Genomic DNA, 23,851 nt, shown 5'->3' on the forward strand with positions numbered 1-23,851 from the left:
TACAATAAGGTTCCATTTGTTAACTAGTTAACATGAACTAAGAATGAAAAATACTTCTAAAGCATTTATAAATCTTAGTTGATGAAGTTTACATTACGAAAATCAAAAGGCCTGTCTGTTTATATTGTATTTTTACTATCAGGGAGGAATTTAGCTGTTGTGATTGGTTGTTGTGAAAACATGAGAACCAATGACATTTGGTGTATTTTTACCTTCTAATCTACAGCATTGCTTCATATTTAAATATGCAAAGGCAAGAGAGATTTGAGTTTCAGCCAATGGGAAGATAATCAGAGAATAAAGACTTAAATTTGTGGCTTTTGCTCATTCAAATCTATCAGATATGTATTATTAATATTTTATATTATTACATTATAATAAATATGAGTATTTTAAATAATAATATTTCAAATTAAGAATAAAGCAAAGATATTCCTAAAGAAAGTCATGCAGGTTTAAACGGCAGCGAGTGAATGATGACAGACTGTGTATTTTTGGGTGAACTGTCTCTTTAAGACTGAAATGATTCTTGCTCCCAGCAAAAGTGTGTTTTATTAAAACCAGACGGAACAGAACAGAGCAGAACTTCATTGTCAGCACACTAAAGTTTCTAAAGTTTCAATGTGCCGAAAGCATATTCAAAAATCAACTTTCATTAAAACTTAAACTCAAAAAAAGCTTTGAGAAACTACAAAAATGAAACTCATTGAAATTACAGCATACAATATTAATGCCAATAAACACACTGAGACTTGATTAGCATTTGCAAAGCTAGAGTTCTAATCATTCTCAAGACAAATAAATATTCAAAACAAATATGCAACATCCTCCACAATAAAATCCCTGCCAGCCTGAAACAGCGTCCAGGAAATAATGTCCAGATAATAAGCAAAGACTTGAGATTTGTGCAAGAGCACAGTCCAAACGGCATATTCTTACTTTCTACACCAGCATCAGTAAAAGACTGTTAAAACAAAGCAAAATAAATCCTATTATCCAAAATAATTCCTGCATCACAAGCGGCAGCAGAAGCAAAAGAGCGGATCAGCAATCAATCACTTTTCAATCAGCTTTGGTTCCGGAAGTATTTTTCCCATTTATTTTCTCAAAAGGCATTTTAAAAAAGTTTAAAAACCGGCAATTTTGAGTTTATTGATGATGGTGAAAGTCCCATAAGACGTTTCTTTTTTTTTGCACTGATAAATCGGAACAGAATGTATTATATGAAGTAAAATAGCGTGAGTTTAGATGTTAAAGTCTCAAAAGCGTTTGAATCACAAATATTTGGGCCTAAATTTAAGTGTCATGTACTTGAATTGCACATCACATTTCCATGCATTTGGATTACAGGTTTAACATGAACTTAATGCAATCCATATTTGTCAGTCATACATAAATTAAGGTCAGGTTTCTGCACTCGAAAAAATCATGACATAATTTATTATTAACTCTTTCGCTGCCGTTTTTTTTTTTTTTTTTTTTTTTTAGTTGCAAGCCAGCGCCAACATTTTTGACCATTTTCACCAAACTTTCATGGCCCCGAGAATACTTTGTTGCATGAAAATTTTATTATAACTTTATGCATTCTTTTAAATCAACCTTGAATGTGGGTAATTTTCCTGAAAAAAGCTACATCTTGAGAAAATGGTGTTTCTGTCAGACTTTGTCCGGACCAGATTCAGAACGATGATCAAAACATAGATGGAGTAGATCGAGTCCATCAACACCTACAGCTTCACATCGACCTGGATCGACATTTCACTCAGTAACATTTTGATTTATATGCTGTTTAATGTTGATGATCGCGTCATTTTAGATGTGCGTCAGCAATGCTTCTATCTCTCGTTTCTGCGTCTTCTTCTCCTGTGTTTTGATCAGGAGATTCTGTACTCTTTCAGAAGATGTGCAACAGCGCCCCCTACTGTATAACAGTGGAAACATGGATAGCCGGAAAATGGCAGGGAAAGAGTTAACTAACTAATTCAGAATTGAATGAGCTTTTGTGAGGGATGATTGCTCATCTAAAACACAGCACTGCACAGTCTGGTGGGAATTGTGGTGTTGCTGTGGGCTGTAAAATTCATTGTAAAGTAATTTAATGCCAACACAACAGTAGCTAACCCAGTTTGAATGCTCGAGCCGGTTCAGTCCGGTTCACAGGAACGTCTCTGTGGTTCTGCGGTGTGTGTTTTTGGAAAGGGTCAGGGATAAAAAGAGGGCGAGAGAGAGAGAAAGAAAGGCCCTCGGGTCGAGTCCTGGAAACGCCTGAGCTGTTCTACTTAAAGATCCTGAAATAGGAAGATCTGGACCCTGCGATCTTCCTCAAGACAGCGCCGGTGGTGTCTAACAAATATAACATGATCGAGGTGTGCATGCAATAAAGTCTCAATGTGATCAAAACAAACATAATGAGTGTTTAAATATCATATCTCTACAGTGCTCACTAAATTAAATGTGCGGTGCCTTACGGTGCAACATCTTTGCATAATTTCCCTTATAATTAATCAACTTTGAGTTATTTAAATATATAGCCAACCCGTGATTATTTCTACTAATTTAAATCATACTTTGATTAACATCGTGATTAACATTCACGAATGTTCAAAAGGTCTATTGATGAATGAATATTAAAAGGCTGCTCTGATGTAATATCATGAAGGCTAACTCTATAACTGAACTAATGTTTGAGAGACTAAGAGAAAGAAAAAATTAATTATAATCTTCTAATTATTTGAAGAGAATTAGCCAGACTACAGCTTAAAGAAAACGTTTGCAACTTATTTTACTTTTAATAATTTTACATACTGTATATTTCTGTTTAAAAGTTTGGGGTCAGTCAGATAAAATATATATATATATATTATTCAGCAACACGTTAAATTGATCAAAAGTCACATTTATAATGTTACAAAAGATTCTATTTCAAATAAACGCTATTCTTTTGAACTTTCTATTCATCAAAGAATCCTGAAAAATAAAATGTATCACAGTTTCCAAAAAAATATGAACCGTTTTCAAAATTGATAATAATCATAAATGTTTCTTGAGCATCAAATCATCATATTATAGTGATTTCTGATGGATCATGTGACACTGAAGACTGGAGTAATGATGCTGAAAATTCACTATACTATATTACTATATATTCACATAGAAAACAGCGGATTTAAATTCTAATAATATTTCACTGTTTTTCACAGTATTTTTGATCAAAGAAATGCAGCTCCAGTATGATGAGCAGAAGACACTTAAATAACAAAAATCAGATTGACCGCAAACTTTTGAACAAAAGTGTTTTTACAAACAAAACATGATATTCAATAAGAAAAAAATGTAGAGCGGGACCATCATCAATGGATTAAATTATGAAAAGTAGGTTATTTTAAAGACGCGTTTGGGAAACCTGTTTGGAAACAATTGTTTTTTCTGCAGCTTTGTTTGGCGCTACAGAAATGAAAGCTTAAAAAGTATGCTTGTGCATCTCTCTTGCAAACAAATGACATTTGCTGTGATATTTTCTTACTAATGCAGCAACACTCAGACATCTTTATGTGAGTAAAAATACAATTGGTAAAGAAATGCTTTAAAAAGAACAGCATAACAATCCTCACGCTGGCTGGTCAAATCACTCAGCAGTGTGTGAGTGTGTGAGTCAGTGTCGTTCTGAAGACTCACGCTGGTCCTGCTGAATCTAGGCATTTCTTTCCCAGGGTTCAATATACTCTAAACCCAAATGAGCAAAGATTTCCTCTTCAGTGCAGGCCGGCAAGAAGGTTCTCTGGAGAAAGAGAAAGAAAGAATGAATGATGATTTCCGCTGATTTCTGTCACACCGCTGAGAATAATGTGAGGAAGCTCAGTTGACGAATGATTCGACAGAGAGACTGAGAGCATGAAGAATCACAGACTCCATGTTATTGCACATTTAAAGGTCAGTGAATGTGATTGCTTCAGATTGCCGTATTCTCGGGTTCTTCGGACCAAATGGTCCCGAAGAACTTAAATAAAAAAATTTGTAAAATCATAGCTTCATCGAAATGGTCTGAAATTTGGTGACTGTGTTGGTACTTGGTATATGAACACCCCAAAAAATTGGGGACAGGATTTGAATAGTCTAAGTGGTTGTAAAAAAAAATGGTCACACTCAGGGCCTTCGGGACCAAATGGACCCGCCATAGGAAATGAATGGGAAATTGGCAAAAATGTGACAATACAGAGTTTTTTTGTGCGTACAATCTACAAATCAGCCCCGATCCAGAAAAAAAGCACACAACAGTGTAGGGGTGAATCTATAAAACATCAAGAGTGCAAAACAGACACATCCACACACACACACACACACACACACACACACACACACACACACACACACACACACACACACACACACACACACACACACACACACACACAAACACACTTTTATACATAAACAAACGAATAAATTCAGATTACATATGGGTATTGCATTTTTAAAATGCTCAGTTTGTCCACCAGATGGCATCCATCTAATTTCAAAAATTGCTTTTATGAGGTCTAGGCTTGACTCTAAAATGAAATACAGCTTTAAAAAAATTTAAAAAATATATATATATTTTTTTTTTTTTCTATTATATTCAATGGGGGGGAAATGGGGGGAAAATGGGTCATATCTATTGCATAAATATTAATTATAAATCTTAAATTATCTCAAAACACCAAAAAAGAAAAGAAAAAATATTATAAAAAATAAGTAAAAAAAAAAAATATGATTTTCTTTTAATATAAATATGAATCAAACCCTTCCGGACCATTTGGTCCCGAAGACCCTGAGTGTGACCCTGAAATGAAGAACCCCAGAGGGTTAACATTGAGTCTCACAGATGATGACTGTCTCTGAATCTTTTAAAAGGAGAGCGTCTCAACCGATGGGTCAGAAACAAACAACAGGGAGAAGCGACACTGAATGCAAGAAGTAACGTGACTAACCGTATGACTGTGCATTGTTAGCAGGGCAAAATATATCAACTTATCAACATTTAAAAAGCAGGAGAAAACACTTGTTTGTAGGAGTGTAATGATTCCCTCACGTCACGATTCACGATACCATATTATTGCGATACTCCAAGACATATGATAAAAGGTTAACAAAAAATGTACTGTTGATTAAAATGCTAAATTTGGTTTTACATTGTGTGTGTAAATGAACAGGCTTGGACCTGGTGCTGGAAACCCAATGCACAGAACAATAGAGAATAAAAATATTCATGATTCTGAAGCTAAAAATACAGAATTATTTTAGAAAAATATGCTTGCATTTTTTCACTGACTAGTTATATTTAAAATAATGTAAGCCACTTTGTACTGGTAACATCAGATATTTGGCATTATCAGGACACACAAATATTCCTCCATTGCATTATTATACATTATATTTAACATTATATATAGTAATGTAGTACTGACACTAAAACTCTGAAAACTTGATTTTTTTCTCACACAGTAATTTTTATTTTGGGTGAACTATCCACAATACATATTGTTGCATTTTTGTATTGTGATATATTGAGACATGATATATTGTTACACCTCTACTTGTTTCTTAACCTGCACTTGTATGCATCTACATGCACATAAGCTGAGTTTCCCAGAGTTCACCTCAACTGAGTCTCGCATATGATGAATAAGAGCAAACCGGAGCCGTGCACTGCATTAACAACCTTCCTGACCTTGCCACGGTGTGTGTGTGTGTGTGTGTGTGTGTGTGTGTGCTCAGGGCGTGATGTCATGCGATGGTAAATATATGGGCTGGAGAAGCGCGTCTGACTCACGATGGCAGCGGAAGGGAAGCTCTGAGCTCGACACGTCATGCCTGGAAGTGCTAAACCGGAACAACTTGTCAAAGTCAAAATGTATTTCTATAGCACATTTAAAAGCAACAGTTATAATAAAACATTGAGCATATAAAAAGAAAGCATAAAAATAAACCATGCAGCATATAGAATATAAACACATTAAACAAAATACAACAACAAAAATTTTAATAAAAAATAAATAAATAAATTGACTGCGGTTTGTGTTTGTGTTTGTAGCTCCGTCGAAATGATTCATTAATCCTTGATTTTCTTCTTTTCAACTCATTTATAAACAAGCACTTTCTATTTTTATATCATGGGAACTTATCCTCGCTACTATTCCTTATAAAAAAAACAATCGGATTACTTGGATATAGCTACTTAGATCCAACTTTGCGAATCTCGCCTACTAGCCTTTAGTCCGCTAGCATTTCAAGCGTGGCCTCGCGCCTACCGACCGTCTTATTTTACACCCGTTTCACTGAAAGGATACAGGTTATATCCAGCATTTCAGTCCTAAATTAGTAGTGATATTGATAGTATCACTACTAATTTACTGTTCATCTGTTATAATGGCGAACATATCGGATGTGTGTCTAACGTTACCTCTGAGTGCAGGTGAGGACACATTCGAGCTGGTTTCGGTACGATTAGAGCTGGAAACGGTGGAGAAACAGATCCGTGGTCTGCTGGAGAAACAAGCCGAGCTGCGGGATCGGCGATCAGCGCTTGAAACATCACGCGCCGATGCTCATAAGTCAGTGGTTAGTAACTTTTTTACTCCGACTTCGTCTACTCCGTGCGTTTCTCTGCCCAGGAGGACGCGATCATCTCTGGCATCATTCACTCCGGCACCGACACAACACCATGGACCCTGGGTGATCCCACAGCGAAAGACACGAGCCAGGACCAGAGCAAGAACCTCACCGCCCCTCCCGGTCTTCAAGATCTCCACCCGGAACCGCTTCTCCCCCCTTTCGCGAGTCGGAACGCGACGACGCCGTGATCATCGGCAGTTCCATGGTCCGTCATGTCCGCGCTACCTCAGGTAAGGGTACGGTGCGCACTCACTGCTTTCCTGGTGCTCGTGTTCTTGATGTCGCCGCACAGATTCCCGAGATCCTGAACGGTGACGAGCGCGTCGGAGCAGTAGTGCTGCACGCGGGGACGAACGACATCAGGCTGCGGCAGACGGAGGTTCTGAAGAAGGACTACAAGAGCCTGATCGAGACGGTACGCAGCACAGCGCCTTAGGCAACGATCATCGTTGCTGGACCGCTTCCCACGTACCGACAAGGACAGGAAAGGTTCAGTAGATTATTTGCACTAAATGAATGGTTAATGTCATGTTGTAATGAACAGAAACTGCTCTTTGTAAATAATTGGAATCTGTTCTGGGAGCGACCTAGGCTCTACCGTGCTGATGGCCTGCACCCCAGCAGAATCGGAGCGGCTGTTCTGTCGGACAACATCTCCAAGACGTTACACACCATATGACTAGAAAATCAAAGTCCAAATCACAGTCTTTGCTGTGCCAAATTAATTGATATAAGTAGTGTAGAACATCATATAGAAACTGTGTCTATTCCTCGTTTAGTGAAGCCATATAATAAATCTACTGTAGGATCTAGGAAAAATCTTATTGTAATTAAACCTGAAAATCTAAATATCAGTGAACAAAAACAATTTCTAAAACTAGGTCTTCTAAACATTAGATCGCTCACACCTAAGGCGGTTATTGTAAATGAAATGGTAAGATAGATAATAGTTTCGATGTACTTTGCCTTACTGAAAACTGGCTTAAACCAAATGGTTATTTCGGTCTAAATGAGTCTACTCCACCAGGATACTGTTATAAGCATGAGCCCCGTCTGATCGGTCGTGGCGGCGGTGTTGCAACAATCTACAGAGATATTCTTAATGTTACTCAGGAAACAGGTCACAGGTTTTATTCGTTTGAAGTACTTGTACTAAATATTACGCTCTTAGATGTAAGAAAGAAATCCCTATTATCTCTAGCCTTGGCTACCCTATATAGACCTCCAGGGCCCTATGCTGATTTCCTAAAAGAGTTTGCAGAGTTTCTCTCAGATCTATTTGTCAATACCGATAAAGCAATAATTGTTGGAGATTTTAACATACACATAGATAACACAAATGATGCGTTAGGGGCTGCGTTTACAGATTTATTAAACTCTTTTGGGGTCAAGCAAAACGTCAGTGGTCCCACTCATCGTCTAAATCATACACTAGACTTAATTATATCATATGGAACCAATCCAACTGATATAAATATTATACCGCAAAGTGATGATCTCACTGATCATTACATGGTAACTTGTATAATACGTACTGCTGAAATTTGTCATGTTGCGCCACGTTATCGACCAGGCAGAGCAATCGTTCCAACCACTATAGATAGATTCTCAAATAGCTTACCTGATCTATCTCAGCTGCTCAGTGAACCCAAACAAACAGATGAACTAGAGGAAATGACGAGCAGTTTGAGCACCATTTTCTCTAGTACATTAGATATTGTTGCACCAATTAGATCAAAAAAGGTTAGAGAGAAAACTAAAGCACCTTGGTACAACAGTGCTACGCATGTTATCAAGAGAGAAACTCGTAACTTAGAGCGTAAATGGAAACAAACTAATTTAGAGGTCTTTAGAATCGCGTGGAAAGACAGTATGTCACGTTATAAAAAGGCTCTAAAAGCAGCCAGGGCTGAGCATCTCCGCAAACTAATAGAAAATAACCAAAATAATCCAAGGTTTTTATTTAACACCGTGGCTAGACTAACAAATATACAGACATCACCAGAGCAAAATATTCCATTACAGTATAGTAGTAATGATTTTATGAACTACTTTAATGAGAAAATAGAAAGCATTCGTAACACAATTGTAAATGTATAATCCTCTATGATGTCTTATGATTCAGCCTCAATTATGGCCCCTCTAGAACAACTACACCGCTTTACAACTATAGGACAGGAAGAGCTAAATAAACTTATCATTGCATCGAAACCAACAACATGTTTATTAGATCCAATACCCACTAAACTACTGAAAGAAGTGTTACCTGTAGTGGAAGAGCCTCTTCTCAATATTATTAACTCGTCTTTATTTTTAGGTCATGTTCCAAAAATATTCAAGCTGGCAGTAATAAACCTCTCATTAAGAAACCGCAATTAGACCCAAATAACTTAGCAAATTACAGACCCATTTCAAATCTTCCATTTATGTCTAAAATACTAGAAAAAATTGTGTCTGCTCAATTGTGCTCTTTCTTGCAAGAAAATGAGATATATGAAAAATTCCAGTCAGGATTCAGACCGCATCATAGCACAGAAACTGCGCTGGTTAAAATTACAAATGATTTACTTTTAGCTTCTGACCAAGGCTGTATCTCAATACTAGTTCTACTCGATCTAAGCGCTGCGTTCAACACTATCGATCATAAAATACTCCTGGATCGACTACAAATCTACACTGGTGTTCAGGGACAGGCATTAAGCTGGTTTAGATCGTACTTATCAGACCGTTACCATTTTGTCTGTTTAAATGGGGAAAAATCAAAGATAACGTCAGTAGACTATGGAGTGCCGCAAGGATCGGTGTTAGGCCCTCTGCTATTCTCAATATACATGCTGCCACTTGGTAATATTATAAGAAAACATGGAATTAATTTCCACTGTTATGCTGATGACACTCAATTATATATTTCATCACGGCCAGATGAAAACACTAACTTATCTAAATTGACAGAGTGTCTCAAAGATATAAAATGATGGATGACGCGTAATTTCCTGCTACTAAATTCAGATAAAACGGAGGTATTACTTATTGGTCCAAAAAACTACCCACAAACTCACTTACAATACAACTTTAATATAGAAGGATGTCCTGTTACTTTATCCACTACAGTAAAAGACCTGGGTGTTATACTAGACCGCAACTTGACTTTCGAAAATCATATTTCATATGTTACAAGAACAGCCTTTTTCCACCTTAGAAACATTACAAAGCTACGTAACATGCTATCTGTTTCTGATGCAGAAAAGTTAGTTCATGCATTCATGACCTCGAGACTAGATTATTGCAATGCTATATTAGCTGGCTGTCCTGCATCCTCAATCAACAAGCTACAGTTAGTGCAAAATGCAGCTGCTAGAGTTCTTACTAGGTCAAGAAAATATGATCATATAACACCAATTTTATCATCTCTACACTGGTTACCTATCAAGTTCCGTATCAATTACAAAGTACTATTACTGACCTATAAAGCCCTAAATGGTTTAGCTCCTGTGTATTTAATGGACCTTCTATCGCCCTACAATCCATCGCGTTCTTTAAGATCACTAAATTCGAGGCTTCTGGTCATTCCTAGGATATCTAAGTCCACTAAAGGAGGAAGGGCGTTCTCACATTTAGCTCCAAAACTCTGGAATAGCCTTCCTGATATTGTTCGAGGCTCTGACTCGCTGTCCCAGTTTAAAACTAGATTAAAGACGCATCTCTTTAGCCAAGCATTTACATAATGCTTACCTTTTATACCACTGTTGAATCAGATCAAATGCATTTAATATTATAAAACTTGAAGAGTCTGTAGGTTATTTGTATAGATTGCATAGTATTTACAGTCATTACGTTCCTGTGTATATTGCGTGAATGACGGGTGGTTGGGTAGATATTGTGTTTTGCGGTAGTTGGTATGCCATACGGAACCGTTGCCACTGAACCTGCTTTAACGACGACAGTGGGGCTCGACAGCCTTAGTCAAACGGGTCGGCGCGTATGGTTGGGCAGCGGAGAGATTGTGAGATTGTGGTTGGGTCTCAGCAGCAGGAGGGATGTAGAGGTCAGTAAGCAGGGCTGAGTTGAGTGGGGGACGGAGGGGGTGACTCTGGGACGCAAGAATCACTGTCTTCATGTTTTTTATCATTTACGCCCGTGTTATGGAAATCATTATGAACAGCAGCTACGCTAATTATTTTCCCTTTTTGCTTTTCTGCTGTTATAAAAACGGCGTTCGTCAGCTCCAGTTTGTATCCAGCCTTTCACAGAGACTTCAGATACCCCAATCACAAAGCCTGTGAAGAGACGACTCAACACCGGCGATATGGACCCTCTATGGTGGACGGCACTGATCCTCAACAACTCGTCTCAACACCGGAGTGATTACTTGGACTTCTAAAAGATGGAAATGGATAAATATTCTAAATGGTCCGATCCAATCTGCCTTGTAATGCTGCCCGAATCATAAATCATGCACTGTTCCTTCGTTGGCCAGAGGAGAACTGGCCCTCCGACTGAGTCTGGTTTCTCCCAAGGTTTTTTTCTCCATTCTGTCACCTGATGGAGTTTTGGTTCCTTGACTGGTACAACGGAAATATCACACTTTAAATGTGCAATGCACGATGAGATTTTTACACTTTCTGTGCTAAATGTGAGCAGTGTTTGCCTATGCAAGATGCTGTTGGTAATTTGATGTTCAGATCCTGATTTGAATTGAAGTCTTGCAGCAAACAGGATCCAGAATGGCAGTTTAAATTCAAATGGAATGATTTCAAAGTTTCAAATTCAAAATTAGAATTTTTGAAATTCAAACATACACTCATTCCAATTACACATTCTTCACATCCTTAGGTTTTTAACTTTAAAGGGAATTCTCCTTTCATTTCTGAACCAATAGTGCAACTACTGGTTCTTATGAGACATTTACATTTATTCATTTAGCTGACGCTTTTGCCAAAGCGACTTACAATTGCTATATATGTCAGAGGTCGCACGCCTCTGGAACAAATAGGGTTTAAGTGTCTTGCTCAGGGACACATTGGTGTCTCACAGTGGATTCGAACCCGGGTCTCTCACACCAGAGATATGTGTCTTATCCACTGCGCCATCACCACCCCGGTTGTGGACGGTTCTTATAAATAAATCGAAATGCAAGTGGTGTTTGCCTATGTAAACTAATCCTACGGTGTTGTGGGTGGTTGCCAGGTTGTTGCTATGCAGTTCTAAGAGGCATTATTAATAGTTATGCTTGTCTTACACCAACATACACACTGTACACAAAAATATATTTTATACACTATCATTGAAAAGTTTGGGATCAGTAAGATTTTTTAATGTTTTTGAAAGAAGTCTCTTCTGCTCACCAAGGCTGCGTTTATTTGATCAAAAATACAGTAAAAACAGTTAAATATTATTGCTTTTTAAAACAGCTGTTTTCTATGTGAATATATAATTAATTAAGTGTAATTTATTCCTGTGATCAAAGCTGAATTTTCTGCATCATTACTCCAGTCTTCAGTCACTGATTTGCTGCTCGAGAAGCATTTCTGACTAATAACATTGATTAACAAAAACATACTGATACATTTTTTTTCCGGATTCTTTGATGAATAGAAAGTTCAAAGAACAGCATTTATTTGAAATAGAATCTTCTGTAACTTTATAAATGTCACTTTTAATCAATTTAATGCATCCTTGCTGAATAAAACAATCTTTTTTTTTTAAATGACCCCAAACTTTATGTCTTTATGCAGATCAACATCATCAACACAACGGACACCACGCGAGTCATGCGTCTAACATCCGTCTTTCTGTTTCGGTAAATGTGAGAGTATCACTTACACAAGGCTTACTCGCCACTGCACAAACACAGACTTTGCAAACAAGTTTAGGCAAGAATACAGCTGCATTTACAGTCACACCAAAATGTATTCAGACACCTTCAACATTTCTCACATTATCACAGTTTATTCGCTACAGAGTTATTAAATCAGTTGATATTTCACTGGTTTTGTCCGTCCTTCTGATAGACTGTCTCACAAATCAATTATGTTGAATATCTGTATGCTGTTAAATTTAACTACACAATTAGATAATACAAATTTAGGTCAACAAATTACCAAGCAATGCTTCATGTTGTTCAGTCTGTGGTGTAAAATGGTTGCATTATTAATAAACTTAAAAAAAAACACTTCAGCAAAACATGGTCTGGTCAAAGTGTCTGAATAATTCGTGGTCCCAAATTTTTATAAATTGCACTGCTAGTCCACTGAATAAAGATTTTTTTGGGTATAATATGTTACACAGTTTACTTTATTTAGCTCTCATCACTTACATAAATGAACTATATTGTCCTGCACTAACAAAAATTATATCTGGTGTCTGAATAATTTTTGGTTTGACTGTAAAAACAAAATGCACTCTATTCGACCGTTGTTGCTGAATTCTTGAAGCTTATGTATAGAAATTTTACCACTGAGAGAGTATCAAGAGTGCAAGGAGGATCTGGCAGGAAAGTGTCAAATCAAGCGTGAACCCAAACCCCAAACTAAGCCTTGCTTGAGAAATGCCCAATCCCTACAATCACCAAAATCCCTCAGAAACTCCATATAGGAAGAGCTCCACATGAATTACAGCATGTCCCCAGCACACAAACACATCCAGACGCTCGGAGACTTTACATGATCTACAGCTAATACTCATACTACAAACCCAGCTTGAGCACATTAGGTTTATTTGGCATTTAACTGGAGTAATTTAGTATTAATCAAATGGTGCCTTAGCTGGTCATAATTCTGTTATGATGCTCATTGATCTCTTGAGTAAATGAAGCATTGCTTGAAGTGTGCATATAATCCTGCGTGTTTATGAACAACAATAAAAGTGCAGTGTTCATATCTTTATTGTCTCATTTCATAATTCCTAATAGGTTTCCCAAACACTCGTATTGTGCCATCTGTCCTTTCTTTCATCAACACAACAGCTCCATGTCACCAGTTTAACTAACTTTCTGAGTAAGATCAAAGACTTTAGATGTACAAAAAAGGTGTGTATATGCAATATGGCGAAATAAGTCCCGCCTTCTAAATAAAAGAGCCAATCGCCAATTGGTAAAATCATTGCATCACTGATAAATGATTTTGGTACGATTCTTTTGATCCACCATGACTCTAGACAAATCTGATCTCAGAGGTAGTTTACACTAATAAAGTTTACATTAATGTTTGTTATAGTTACTGACCCCATCTTGTATTGTGATTTTGAATACATCGACTTTATCTATCGCGTTCGTTATATTCTTCATTCTGACTGTAACATCAAGGCTTTTTAAAGATTTTTTAAAACATTTAAACCAGGCTTTGTTGAGTCAACGTTTAGGATTCAAATCCTGAATAGAGTGGCAAAAACACTGAGCGGTAGCATTGGTTTTCAGCGTGAATGCCGCGAAAAACACACAAAACATCTAAAATGGGAAAGAGCTTTGAGATTGACTGTGCAATTATTTGACAAGAAATCTGAGGTATATTTTTACAGACTGCCGAAAGCTGCAGAACAGAGAAGCAAATAGATCGCTACAAATCATAGAAACAACTGGATCCATGCAGAGAAAGGGGAATTTGCAGTTATCATTTTGTGTCAATATGCTTAATTTAGGGGTAAAATGATACCCTATATATTGTATTGTTATATATTGTATTGACAACTCATCAATTAAAAATGTACCATCGTATATTCAGCGATAATTGGACGTTTTTTAATAAACACTGACAAAAATGTATATACAAGTTTTAAGCGCTGGACGATATGATATAAGTGATCATGTGGATTTAGATCTACCTATATTGTATTTATATAAAGCGTTCACAAGCAAATTTGCTGTATGTACCTGTATTTCCCTGGCGTCGAAATCAGGCACATATATATGTCAGGAAACACGATTCCTGGCTGCATGTCAATATCCACAGATGATATCACTGGGTCTTTGGTAAGTTGTAAGGAACCATATATTGAGGTCAAAATGATAATCGTTTGTTTTACTCGCGTTTTCGCAGTTTCCCCTATTAAATCCGGTCATATAGCAGCTCTTTTGCCACTCATTGGATTGGTGAGGTGTCTAAGGCCCCATCCACACTACTACGTTTTAGTTTAGAAACGGAGACCTTATGCTACGTTTGCACCTCCCGTCCAGACTAAAACGGCAAAAACGAAGACCTAAAACGGAGAAGTTTAGAAACGCTGCAGACCCCGTTTTGCGTTTTGAATCTCCGGAGGGCGTTTTAGTGAAGACGGGTCGAAACGGAGGACTTTAGAAACGATGATGCAGAGGCTCACGCTCGGCTCTCTGGTCATACTGTACAACGGAAGAAAACATACAACAACAGCCTGGACTACCAGTTACGTTAGTGCAAGTAAATTCTGCATTTTACAACGGTATAACTGCCTACATGCGCCGGAGGCAAGCTATTACTCCAGCGATCTGTGACTCCGTGTGCAGCGGCGGTATCGAGTGTAAATGGAGCGTTGGTTTTGGGTTAAGCCGGGAAGAACCAGCGCATGGTGGGATAATTTTACAAATGAAGTTGTGGTTCCTGAGGAATGGTGCGAAAACTTTCGCATTTCCAGATCGGCACTTATCAACCTCAGCGAAATCTGAGGAATAGTCAATCTGATTCCTGTTTACTCCGGCACACACATGCCCAGTGTAGGTGAATGGTCACGTGATCTGCGTTTTCAGTTGTTTTAATGTGGACGGAGATCAATTCTAATACGCAGCTTGAACGCTGGTGTGGACGGAGATCGTATTCGTTTTAATTCTCCGTTTCTAAACTAAAACGCAGTAGTGTGTATGGGGCCTAAGTCACACATCTAGCTACTGGAGTGCCTCAGGGCACAGTGCTGGGACCTCTTCTCTTCTCCATCTACATCATTAGGATCTGTCATTTAGAAACATTGATTTTCCTATATCTGCTATACTGACGACACACAACTATACCTCTCATTCCAGCCTGATGATCCGACGACAGCTTCTCGCATCTCAGCCTGACACACATATCTTGCTGTAAGCAGGACCACCACCTTCAACTCAACCTTGCAAAGACAAAATTGCGTGTTGTCTCGGCCAACCCAACACTTCATCACAACTTCTCCATTCAGCTAAGTTTGTCAACCATAACTCCTTCCAGCACAGCCAAGAACCTTGGAGTTGTGATTGATGATCGGTTAAACTTCACAAGACCACACTGCTCAAACTTCTCCGAGTATGATGACAGAATTTTAAATTTTGAGTAAACTATCGATTTGAGTTTCTGTCTCGTCTAGTCCTTCTTTTTCATATTTGGTTTTCTTTTTTGTTCCTTATCCATGTTATGCTGTTTTCTGTGAAACTGAACCAATATCAGTGATAACAAATAACATGTCCATGGTAGCAATCGATTTTTATAACGGCAAAACCTGGTTTGCTGTTGTGAAACACTTAAAGGTTTCCCTCTACCCAAGAGAACCGTTTAAGGGATTTTATGCAGCACCCTTAAGTCATTGCCTTAGCTGAGGCGTAATCACGCCTTAAAGGGGTGGTTCAGGATTTTGGACCTCGGACCTCATTTCCAAGTTAGCCTGGGTGTTATTTATTCAAAAAATTTCATCCAGTCCTTCCAGTTGCATAGTTCGCTCGTGCTAGGCTAGCGTGAGTCAACGGTATATGCTAGTCTGCCATTAAAAACAGTTTTACCTAGGTAACTTAATATCACTCCGCCGCTGCTGTAGACTGTGCTAATAAATACAGGGAACAAAGTATATCTATTGCAATGCGATGAAAGAGTTGTTTGATTTCTAACATTATTCTCTCAACAGACATTTACATCGATAGTCTGGCGTTATAATTTATTTGCTTTTGGTGTACTGTGGGTAAAACTGTTTTTAATGGCAGACTAGTAGATACCGTTGACTCGAGCTAGCCTAGCACCGGTGAACTATGCAACTGGAAGGACTGGATGAAAATTCTTGAAAAATAACACCCAGGCTAACTTGGAAATCAGGTCCGATGTCCAAAATCCTGAACCAACCCTTTAAGTTTCATACTTAAGGGAAAAACGTAAGGTGCTTTATGCAACCGAGCACAGACCCCTCCTGTCGGATATGCTACACAACTCCTTGTCCAAGCTCTTGTTCTATCCATACTGAACTATTGTAATGCTCTCTTGGCAGACCTTCCAGCATCACTGTCAAAACCTCTGCAACTTACCCAGAATGCAGCAGTGAGAGTGATCTTTAACGAGCCGTCACACCTCTCTTCGTCAATTTGCACTGGTTTTCAATAGCCGCTCGCATCAAATTCAAGGCACTGATGATTGCCTACAGAAGAACCGTATATGTGGCCTCCAGAAGCTTGTGTTCTGCAAGTGAACGGTGTCTTGTGGTGCCATCATCCCAAAGAGACACAAAATCACTTTCAGTGACCTTTACCTGCACTGTTCCCTGCTGGTGGAATTAGGCAGGTCAAGATGCATCTTTTTTTGCCAATGCTTGAACCACTAATACTGACACTTACTATTTATTATTTATTTATTCATTAAAAACAAACAGACAAAATCTTGCTTGGTTTACTGTGCTTCACTAACTGGGACTTATATTTGTTGCCCTATTGCTAGTTTGATTGCTTTTATTGTTCTCATTTGCAAGTCGCTTTGGATAAAAGCGTCTGCTATATGATTAAATGTAAATCTTGTTTGCTTTTTAAATCTAAAAGGAATTCTCATCTCATTTCTGAACGGTGCACAACCCTGCTTTCTATTGCACTGCCCTCAGGAATGTAACTATAAAACATGCGGTGTAGTCGAATAGCAAACTCTTATGAGACGGTTCTTAAAAATCAAAAAACTAATGTGTGCTTTAAGATTAAGTTTAAATAGTTAAAGATTAAAATTGTAATAGAACACCGAAAAATCATCATTTACTCACCCTCATTTCATTACAAATCTTGTTACTGTGGAACACAAAGAAAATATTTTGAAATACATTGTCCAAGCAACATTGGACCCCACTGACTTCCATTATATGGACAAAATACAAAGAAAGATAAAAACATTTAGTAGTAGAAAGAAATTCCTACAGGATTGAGATGATATGAGTTTGAGTAAAAGCGGATAATTGATTCTAAATTAGTCTTAATAAATGGTGTTTTAATAACAGTTCTTCAAAATATTACCAAAAACAGGCTATTATAAACAGGTTTTGTTTAATATATTTGGTAGGTTTTAGGATCAGTCCCTAAGCACTAAATATGATTCTCATATCTCATGTTGCAGAACCAAAATGAATGGAGATATTTTTTTCTCCACTTTTTTTGCAGTGCCATGCATTGAGAGATAGTAGCAGTGCTGTAAGCATAGGCGGATTAACCAATTGGGCGAGAGTCCAGGGACACCACGCAAATATGTTTTTCTCTTTTAAAACAAGACATTCATTCTCAAATGTATTTCTAGCCTAAGCCTACCGTTTCATCAAAACGTTCTAAATTCCCTGAAAGTTTGATTAATGTTTATTAATTTAATTCTTTAATAAGATTTTTTTTGCAGTTTTTTGTGGCAAGCGATCAACTGCCAGATTCACACTAGGCCTAGTGCGTGAGCGCGCGTTTCATTTCAACGCCAGTATTACACTAGCGTGTCCACTGGCACGGAGCAAAACAAGCCTATTAGCCTAATTCCACTGGAAGTTGAGCTTTGTGCCCCGTCCACATGAAGAGAAGACGCAGATATTTCCCTGCGGTTTGGCCTCTCATTTACACGAAAACCCCGTTTTTATCACAGAAAACCATTATTTCTAAAAACAAGGATTTCTGACAACGCCGGTTATGTGTTGCCGTGTCAACTGGGAGAAACGGGTTTTAGGTTCTCACACGTCACATTATGCACCAGAAAATGCTTAAAGGTGCAGTGTGTGATTTTTAGCGGCATCTAGTGGTGAGGTTACGAATTGCAACCAACAAAAGTTACGGTGGCCGACAGGAAATTATGTCGTCGTCTGAGACAGCAGAGAGTAGCAGTTCAGCAATGATGTTTCTTTACAAGGATAAATTAAGAAATTTTGTTTACTTAATTATTCAGTAAAACTATATGTTATTGCAAATATTATTGTTAATTGTTCATCATTGTGTTATTTTTTTTATTCGCTGATCTAAGCTTGCTTCCTTGCACAAAGAGCAACATAGAAACGAAACGTGTTTGTCCGTTTAGGGTCACCGTAGAAACATGTCGGCACATTTCAATGTCAATATTCGTTTCTCTAAATACCCGGCTATGTGTAAATGTGGCCTTAAGCTTGTGAGTGAGTGTGAAGCTCAACTTCTATATGAACTGAAAACGCTCGCTCTGCTCTCTGATAGGCTAGTGGAAACGCACATACAGATTCTGGGAGTATGCTGTATATATACGGTTTTGTGTGTTTTGCGTCCTTTCAATCGTCATGAAACTGCCTCGCGACGCGTCATATGTGTGAATCCACTAGAGCATCACAGCCTTTCACTTTCACGTTGTAATTTGCAAAAGTAAATTTGTTATTTTCAGTTCAAAACCTCACAAAACATGTAGCTATAGAGATGCATGTTTGCATTTAATTTTTCAATTGACTAAGATTTTGTTCAGTTTTTTTTAAAGGGACTATGTGTAGTTTTTTTGGTATTTTATTATCTAAAGTCAATATTTTTATTCATAAATATGTCCTCAATGGTGTACAAATACCTCTGGCAATTATCTGACTTATCCTCGTAAATGAAGAATTATTATCTTTATACATGTGACGGGTAGGTCCACGGAGGCTTCCATGTCGTTCCGCCATCTTGAAAAACTATAATAGCAGAGAGGGTCAAAAAGTACTAGGCCAACGCGTTTCCACAATGCGTTCAGTTCAGAGCCAGCGTCACGTGACTGAAAGCAGCTTCACGGCCCGGCAAGTTTAAAAGGCTGCATTGCACTGTTATTATTCATTCGTTTGTTCGTTCGTTGTGTCAAGTTGCAGTTAGTTTGAATTAACAAACCTGTTCACCCGAAGGAAAACTCGACGAAGTGCTATTAGAAGACATCCTGTCATAGCTTTTTGGTACATAACAGCTACCGTAGATGCAACACGCATTTGAAAAAGCGAGGCGCTGGAGAAACACAATTCGTTTGAATGCAAAATACAATTTCACCGCTAGATGGGAGAAATTCCTACACAATGTCCCTTTAAATAAAATAATTTGCTCCATGCATTGTTCAAATTTATCTTATCTTGAAATGAAGCAGATGTTTATTACATTATGCCTGTAACAGTTGGGTTCACTAATTGAATGTGTTTAATACAATGTTTAATGTAACATACTTGCAGCAGGATATCTATAAAATTTGGGTTCACAAGTTATAATTTCTGTATATATTTATCTGTGCTAATTTATAATTTACTGGCACTTTGGGTGTCAGTGCGGAAAGTTGGGTTGACGTCAGAACCCAACGTCATATTGACAGGTGTCAGTGATCCGCCACACACACACACACACACACACACACACACACACACACACACACACACACACACACACACACACACACACACACACACACACACACACACACACACACACACACACACACACACACACACACACACACACACACACACACACACACACACACACACAGAGGCTGTAGCCACATTCAGTTATTAATATACTTGTCACAGCTTTGTGTGTCACACCATTTCTCTGCCTTAATAGTGTTTAAATGTGTGCAGCAGATGTACTGCAGTCAGAAACACTCCCACACACACAAACTGAGAGTCAGTGTGAGAACACAGATCACACACACAGATCTCAGAGACAGCTGGACGGCACAGCAGAGAATATGGCAGCGGCTCCCGGTACATCTAACTTACACAGCAAAAATAAAACTAAGGCAAGCCACTACAGGTGAATAGGGTAAAAAAAATAAACTAATAGATAAACATACTTTTCTCAGTTTGTTAATAACAGTTGATTAAGACAATTATTTTGTTTTAGAAGTTTGCTAAAAAGTTTTTTAAATAAACAAATGAGGCATCATCTAATTAAATATGCGCTCATTTAGCATACATATCATGTTCATTTTGACGACATATTAGTCAAGTCACCTTTATTTATAAAGCGCTTTTTACAATACAGATTGTTTGTAAAGCAGCTTTACAGAGATAACAGGAAAATAATGAAACAAAATTTGTTTCTAGAAGAAAATAGCGTCACAGTCCGGCTTAAGTAAGTTGTGGTGGTTAATTTTTGTTGTAAAAAAGTTAAACTATTAACTTAGTTCATTTATATATATATATATATATATATAGCCACTCTGGAGAAAACTGTGATGTAATCGTCCAGCTCTCATATAATGGTGTATCAGAGTTAAAGTTTTTTACAGAGTGGATGTTTTTTTATCACTCCACAAAACAGAAAATACTGTCAACAGCCAGAAAACAAATACATTTTCATTATACTTTTTCACCTTCAGAATATTGATGTGAAGAAAACTGTAAAGTGTGTGTGTGTAAAGCTGCTGAAGTGGAGATTTCTGACTCAAACTCACAGCCTTTAAAGACATGCATTGAAATTGAAACCAAGCGCAAATAGATCCAATACAATACACATAAAAGTGTATTTGGATGTTTAATTTCCATATAGTCTGAAAGAAGACATTATGGAAGCAAAATGGACCAATATCTCAATATTGACCAGTGCATGAAAAAGCAAAGCTTTTGGTATATACTGGAACTACATCATGTTTCCGCACTGACAGACATTCAAAAACAAAACCTTTTTCAAAGCAACACATAAATCACAGGTAGAATTGCATTATAATTGCAATTATAAATTGCATTATGGTATGATTTACCAGACATGCTCTTATGTGCATTAAATAGTTCCTCGTCTGCTGACAGTTCAAGGGGACAAAAATGGAAATTATAAATTAACAACAGAACTTTACCAATTAAAATCCTCAGGCAAAGACTGTAAGTGACTGAACTTTTGTTAAAGGTCTGGGTTTCATTTATAAATAAATAAAGATCGTTCTCCTTCATTTACTAATTGTGTTGAATATGCACAGACATCCACGTTCCTGCTCTCACTAAAACGGCTTTATCCTGTTCTGTTGATGTCTAATGTCACATTAAGTGAAGCTAAATGCATTAACTGTGTTAAATAAATTCATGGCCTTAAACATTTAATTAAAGTCTGATGATTAGTCTTCTCGGTTATCAGCTCTCAGTGACCTGACATCACATGTTCTGTGCTCCTGACGCTCCTTTTAAAATGCTTTATACTTCCAATAATACATTTTTAGTTTCCCCCGGGTTCTGAGTTGCAATGACGACATTTATTTAAACATGAAAAGCAGCTGTTCATGTTCTGAAATTTAATTTCTGGCTCTTAAAGACAAAAGTGTAGCTCAGAATAAAAATGGTAATTGAGAAGCATAAGCGGCTTTGTGTTGACCTGTCTGTCTGGCTTATGCTCAGCGAGGTAATGTGTGGGTTAAATTAAGTGTTAACTTAGAAATATGATCCCAGGTTACATGTTGGAATACATCTTGATTCTATCAGGCTTTGCATTTTAGTGTTGTGCAATCTTTTTACTAACTTAATTTACATAATTATTATGTGGTGCCCCTAGAAGGTCAGAACAAACAATTTACTACCTGTAAATTGTTCATAAAACCACTTTTATCAATCTGAATTGTAACATGTAGCATTTAGCACATGCTTTTATCCAAAGTGACTAACGTTGCAGTCAAGCTAATGCAGTCAGTTCATGCATTCACTGGGAATTAAATCCATGACATTTACGTTGCCTTGACCTACTGTTTTAATGCATTAATTGGTCTAAAATTACAAAAACATATAAAGCTGCAAGCAGCAATTAAGGAGCCAAACACAAAGAAGGCACAAAGTCATGCCAGCATGACTAAAGACATATTATGATGATTTTAGGCAAAATGGCTGAAAAATCATAAATAGAGTCACTAGTAATACAATTTAATGGTTATTACTTTCGACCAATAGGTAGCACTGTGACCAGATTGATGTGGTGTGATCAGAGAAAGGTGACAATGACACATGTACAATTTGGTGTCAATATGCCAAAGCACAGTCATTTTGGAGTCATCCAATCAAATTCGTTGATGCGGTATCTAAAACGGTTTTGTCTATCAACCTGAAATACATAACTTGATGCCGGCATTGACTGAAAAATATCTACCCCGAAATTGGTGAAAATCGGAGAAACGGTAGGAGGAGTTTGAAAAAGTAGGATTTCAAAGAAAATCTAAATGTCAGACATGAAAGTTTGACAGACAATACAAAAAATTGGTATCTATGTTCTCGGCATGTCCCAAGGAATCTATTAAGACCAGTTTCATTAAAACAGGCAAAAGGAATCAAAAGCTGTTAACATTTTTTGAAAGATTCTAAATTCAAAATGTCCGACGCCCAAAAAATAGCTGATAAGGGAAATGTGTATCGTCTGACTCGTTATGCTGCACCGAATCTAAAGAGATTTTTATGATTTTTGGCCAAACCGTTCAGAAGTTAAAAACAAAAATCCAAAAATGTTTATATCTCCTGACCACTAGGTGGCACTGCACCGAAACTGTGCAACGAATCTCAGGTCACGGTTGTCATAACACACACCAAGTTTGGTCAGAATATGCTAAAGCATTGCGAAGATATAGCCTCACTTTCATTTTGGTGTGCTTATTCTTTATAAGTCATGCATTTGCTTTTTCAATCTGCATGATCATAATCCATTATACACTGATTTATAATATAAAAATATATAAAATATAAAATAAATCCAGAGATACTTGTTTGCTGTACCAATTAGTTATCAAGTATGTCTTTAATGGATAATGTTTGCATAAGAGGTCATGCATAATATAAAAAATATATAAATAACTATTATAATGCACTATAGGTCTTAATGAGTCTTTATACATATATTTATTGAATAATAATACTTATAAATAAGTATAAATGATGCTATAATACATTATAAGCATGGTCTTCACAGAAAGTGTTGCCGTATTTTGTTGCTAGCCCTTACATTTCAAAAACATAACATAAACGTGAGTGCAACTTTGAACAGTTGGTGGCGCTAGAGGGATTGAGTTTGAGACTCCGAAATTGCTGTGGATAATGTTCAGACTGTCCTCTGTCTGTGTGCCAA

At 37.4% G+C, this 23,851-nt stretch overlaps 1 protein-coding gene across 1 annotated transcript in view; it reads right to left on the reverse strand.

Moving 5' to 3' along the window:
* Positions 1–3,417: 3,417 nt before the first annotated feature.
* dntt (deoxynucleotidyltransferase, terminal) overlaps positions 3,418–23,851 on the reverse strand; it is a 184,088-nt gene continuing 163,654 nt past the window's right edge. The window contains exon 11 of the mRNA XM_077217389.1: positions 3,418–3,778. Coding sequence (XP_077073504.1) covers positions 3,692–3,778 — 87 coding nt within the window. The 3' untranslated portion in view covers positions 3,418–3,691. The remainder of the gene's footprint in view (positions 3,779–23,851) is intronic.

This window comes from Siphateles boraxobius, unplaced genomic scaffold (genome assembly GCF_051911475.1).
Source record: "Siphateles boraxobius isolate OS27281-9 unplaced genomic scaffold, OSU_SipBor_1 73, whole genome shotgun sequence".
Classification (NCBI taxonomy): domain Eukaryota; kingdom Metazoa; phylum Chordata; class Actinopteri; order Cypriniformes; family Leuciscidae; genus Siphateles; species Siphateles boraxobius.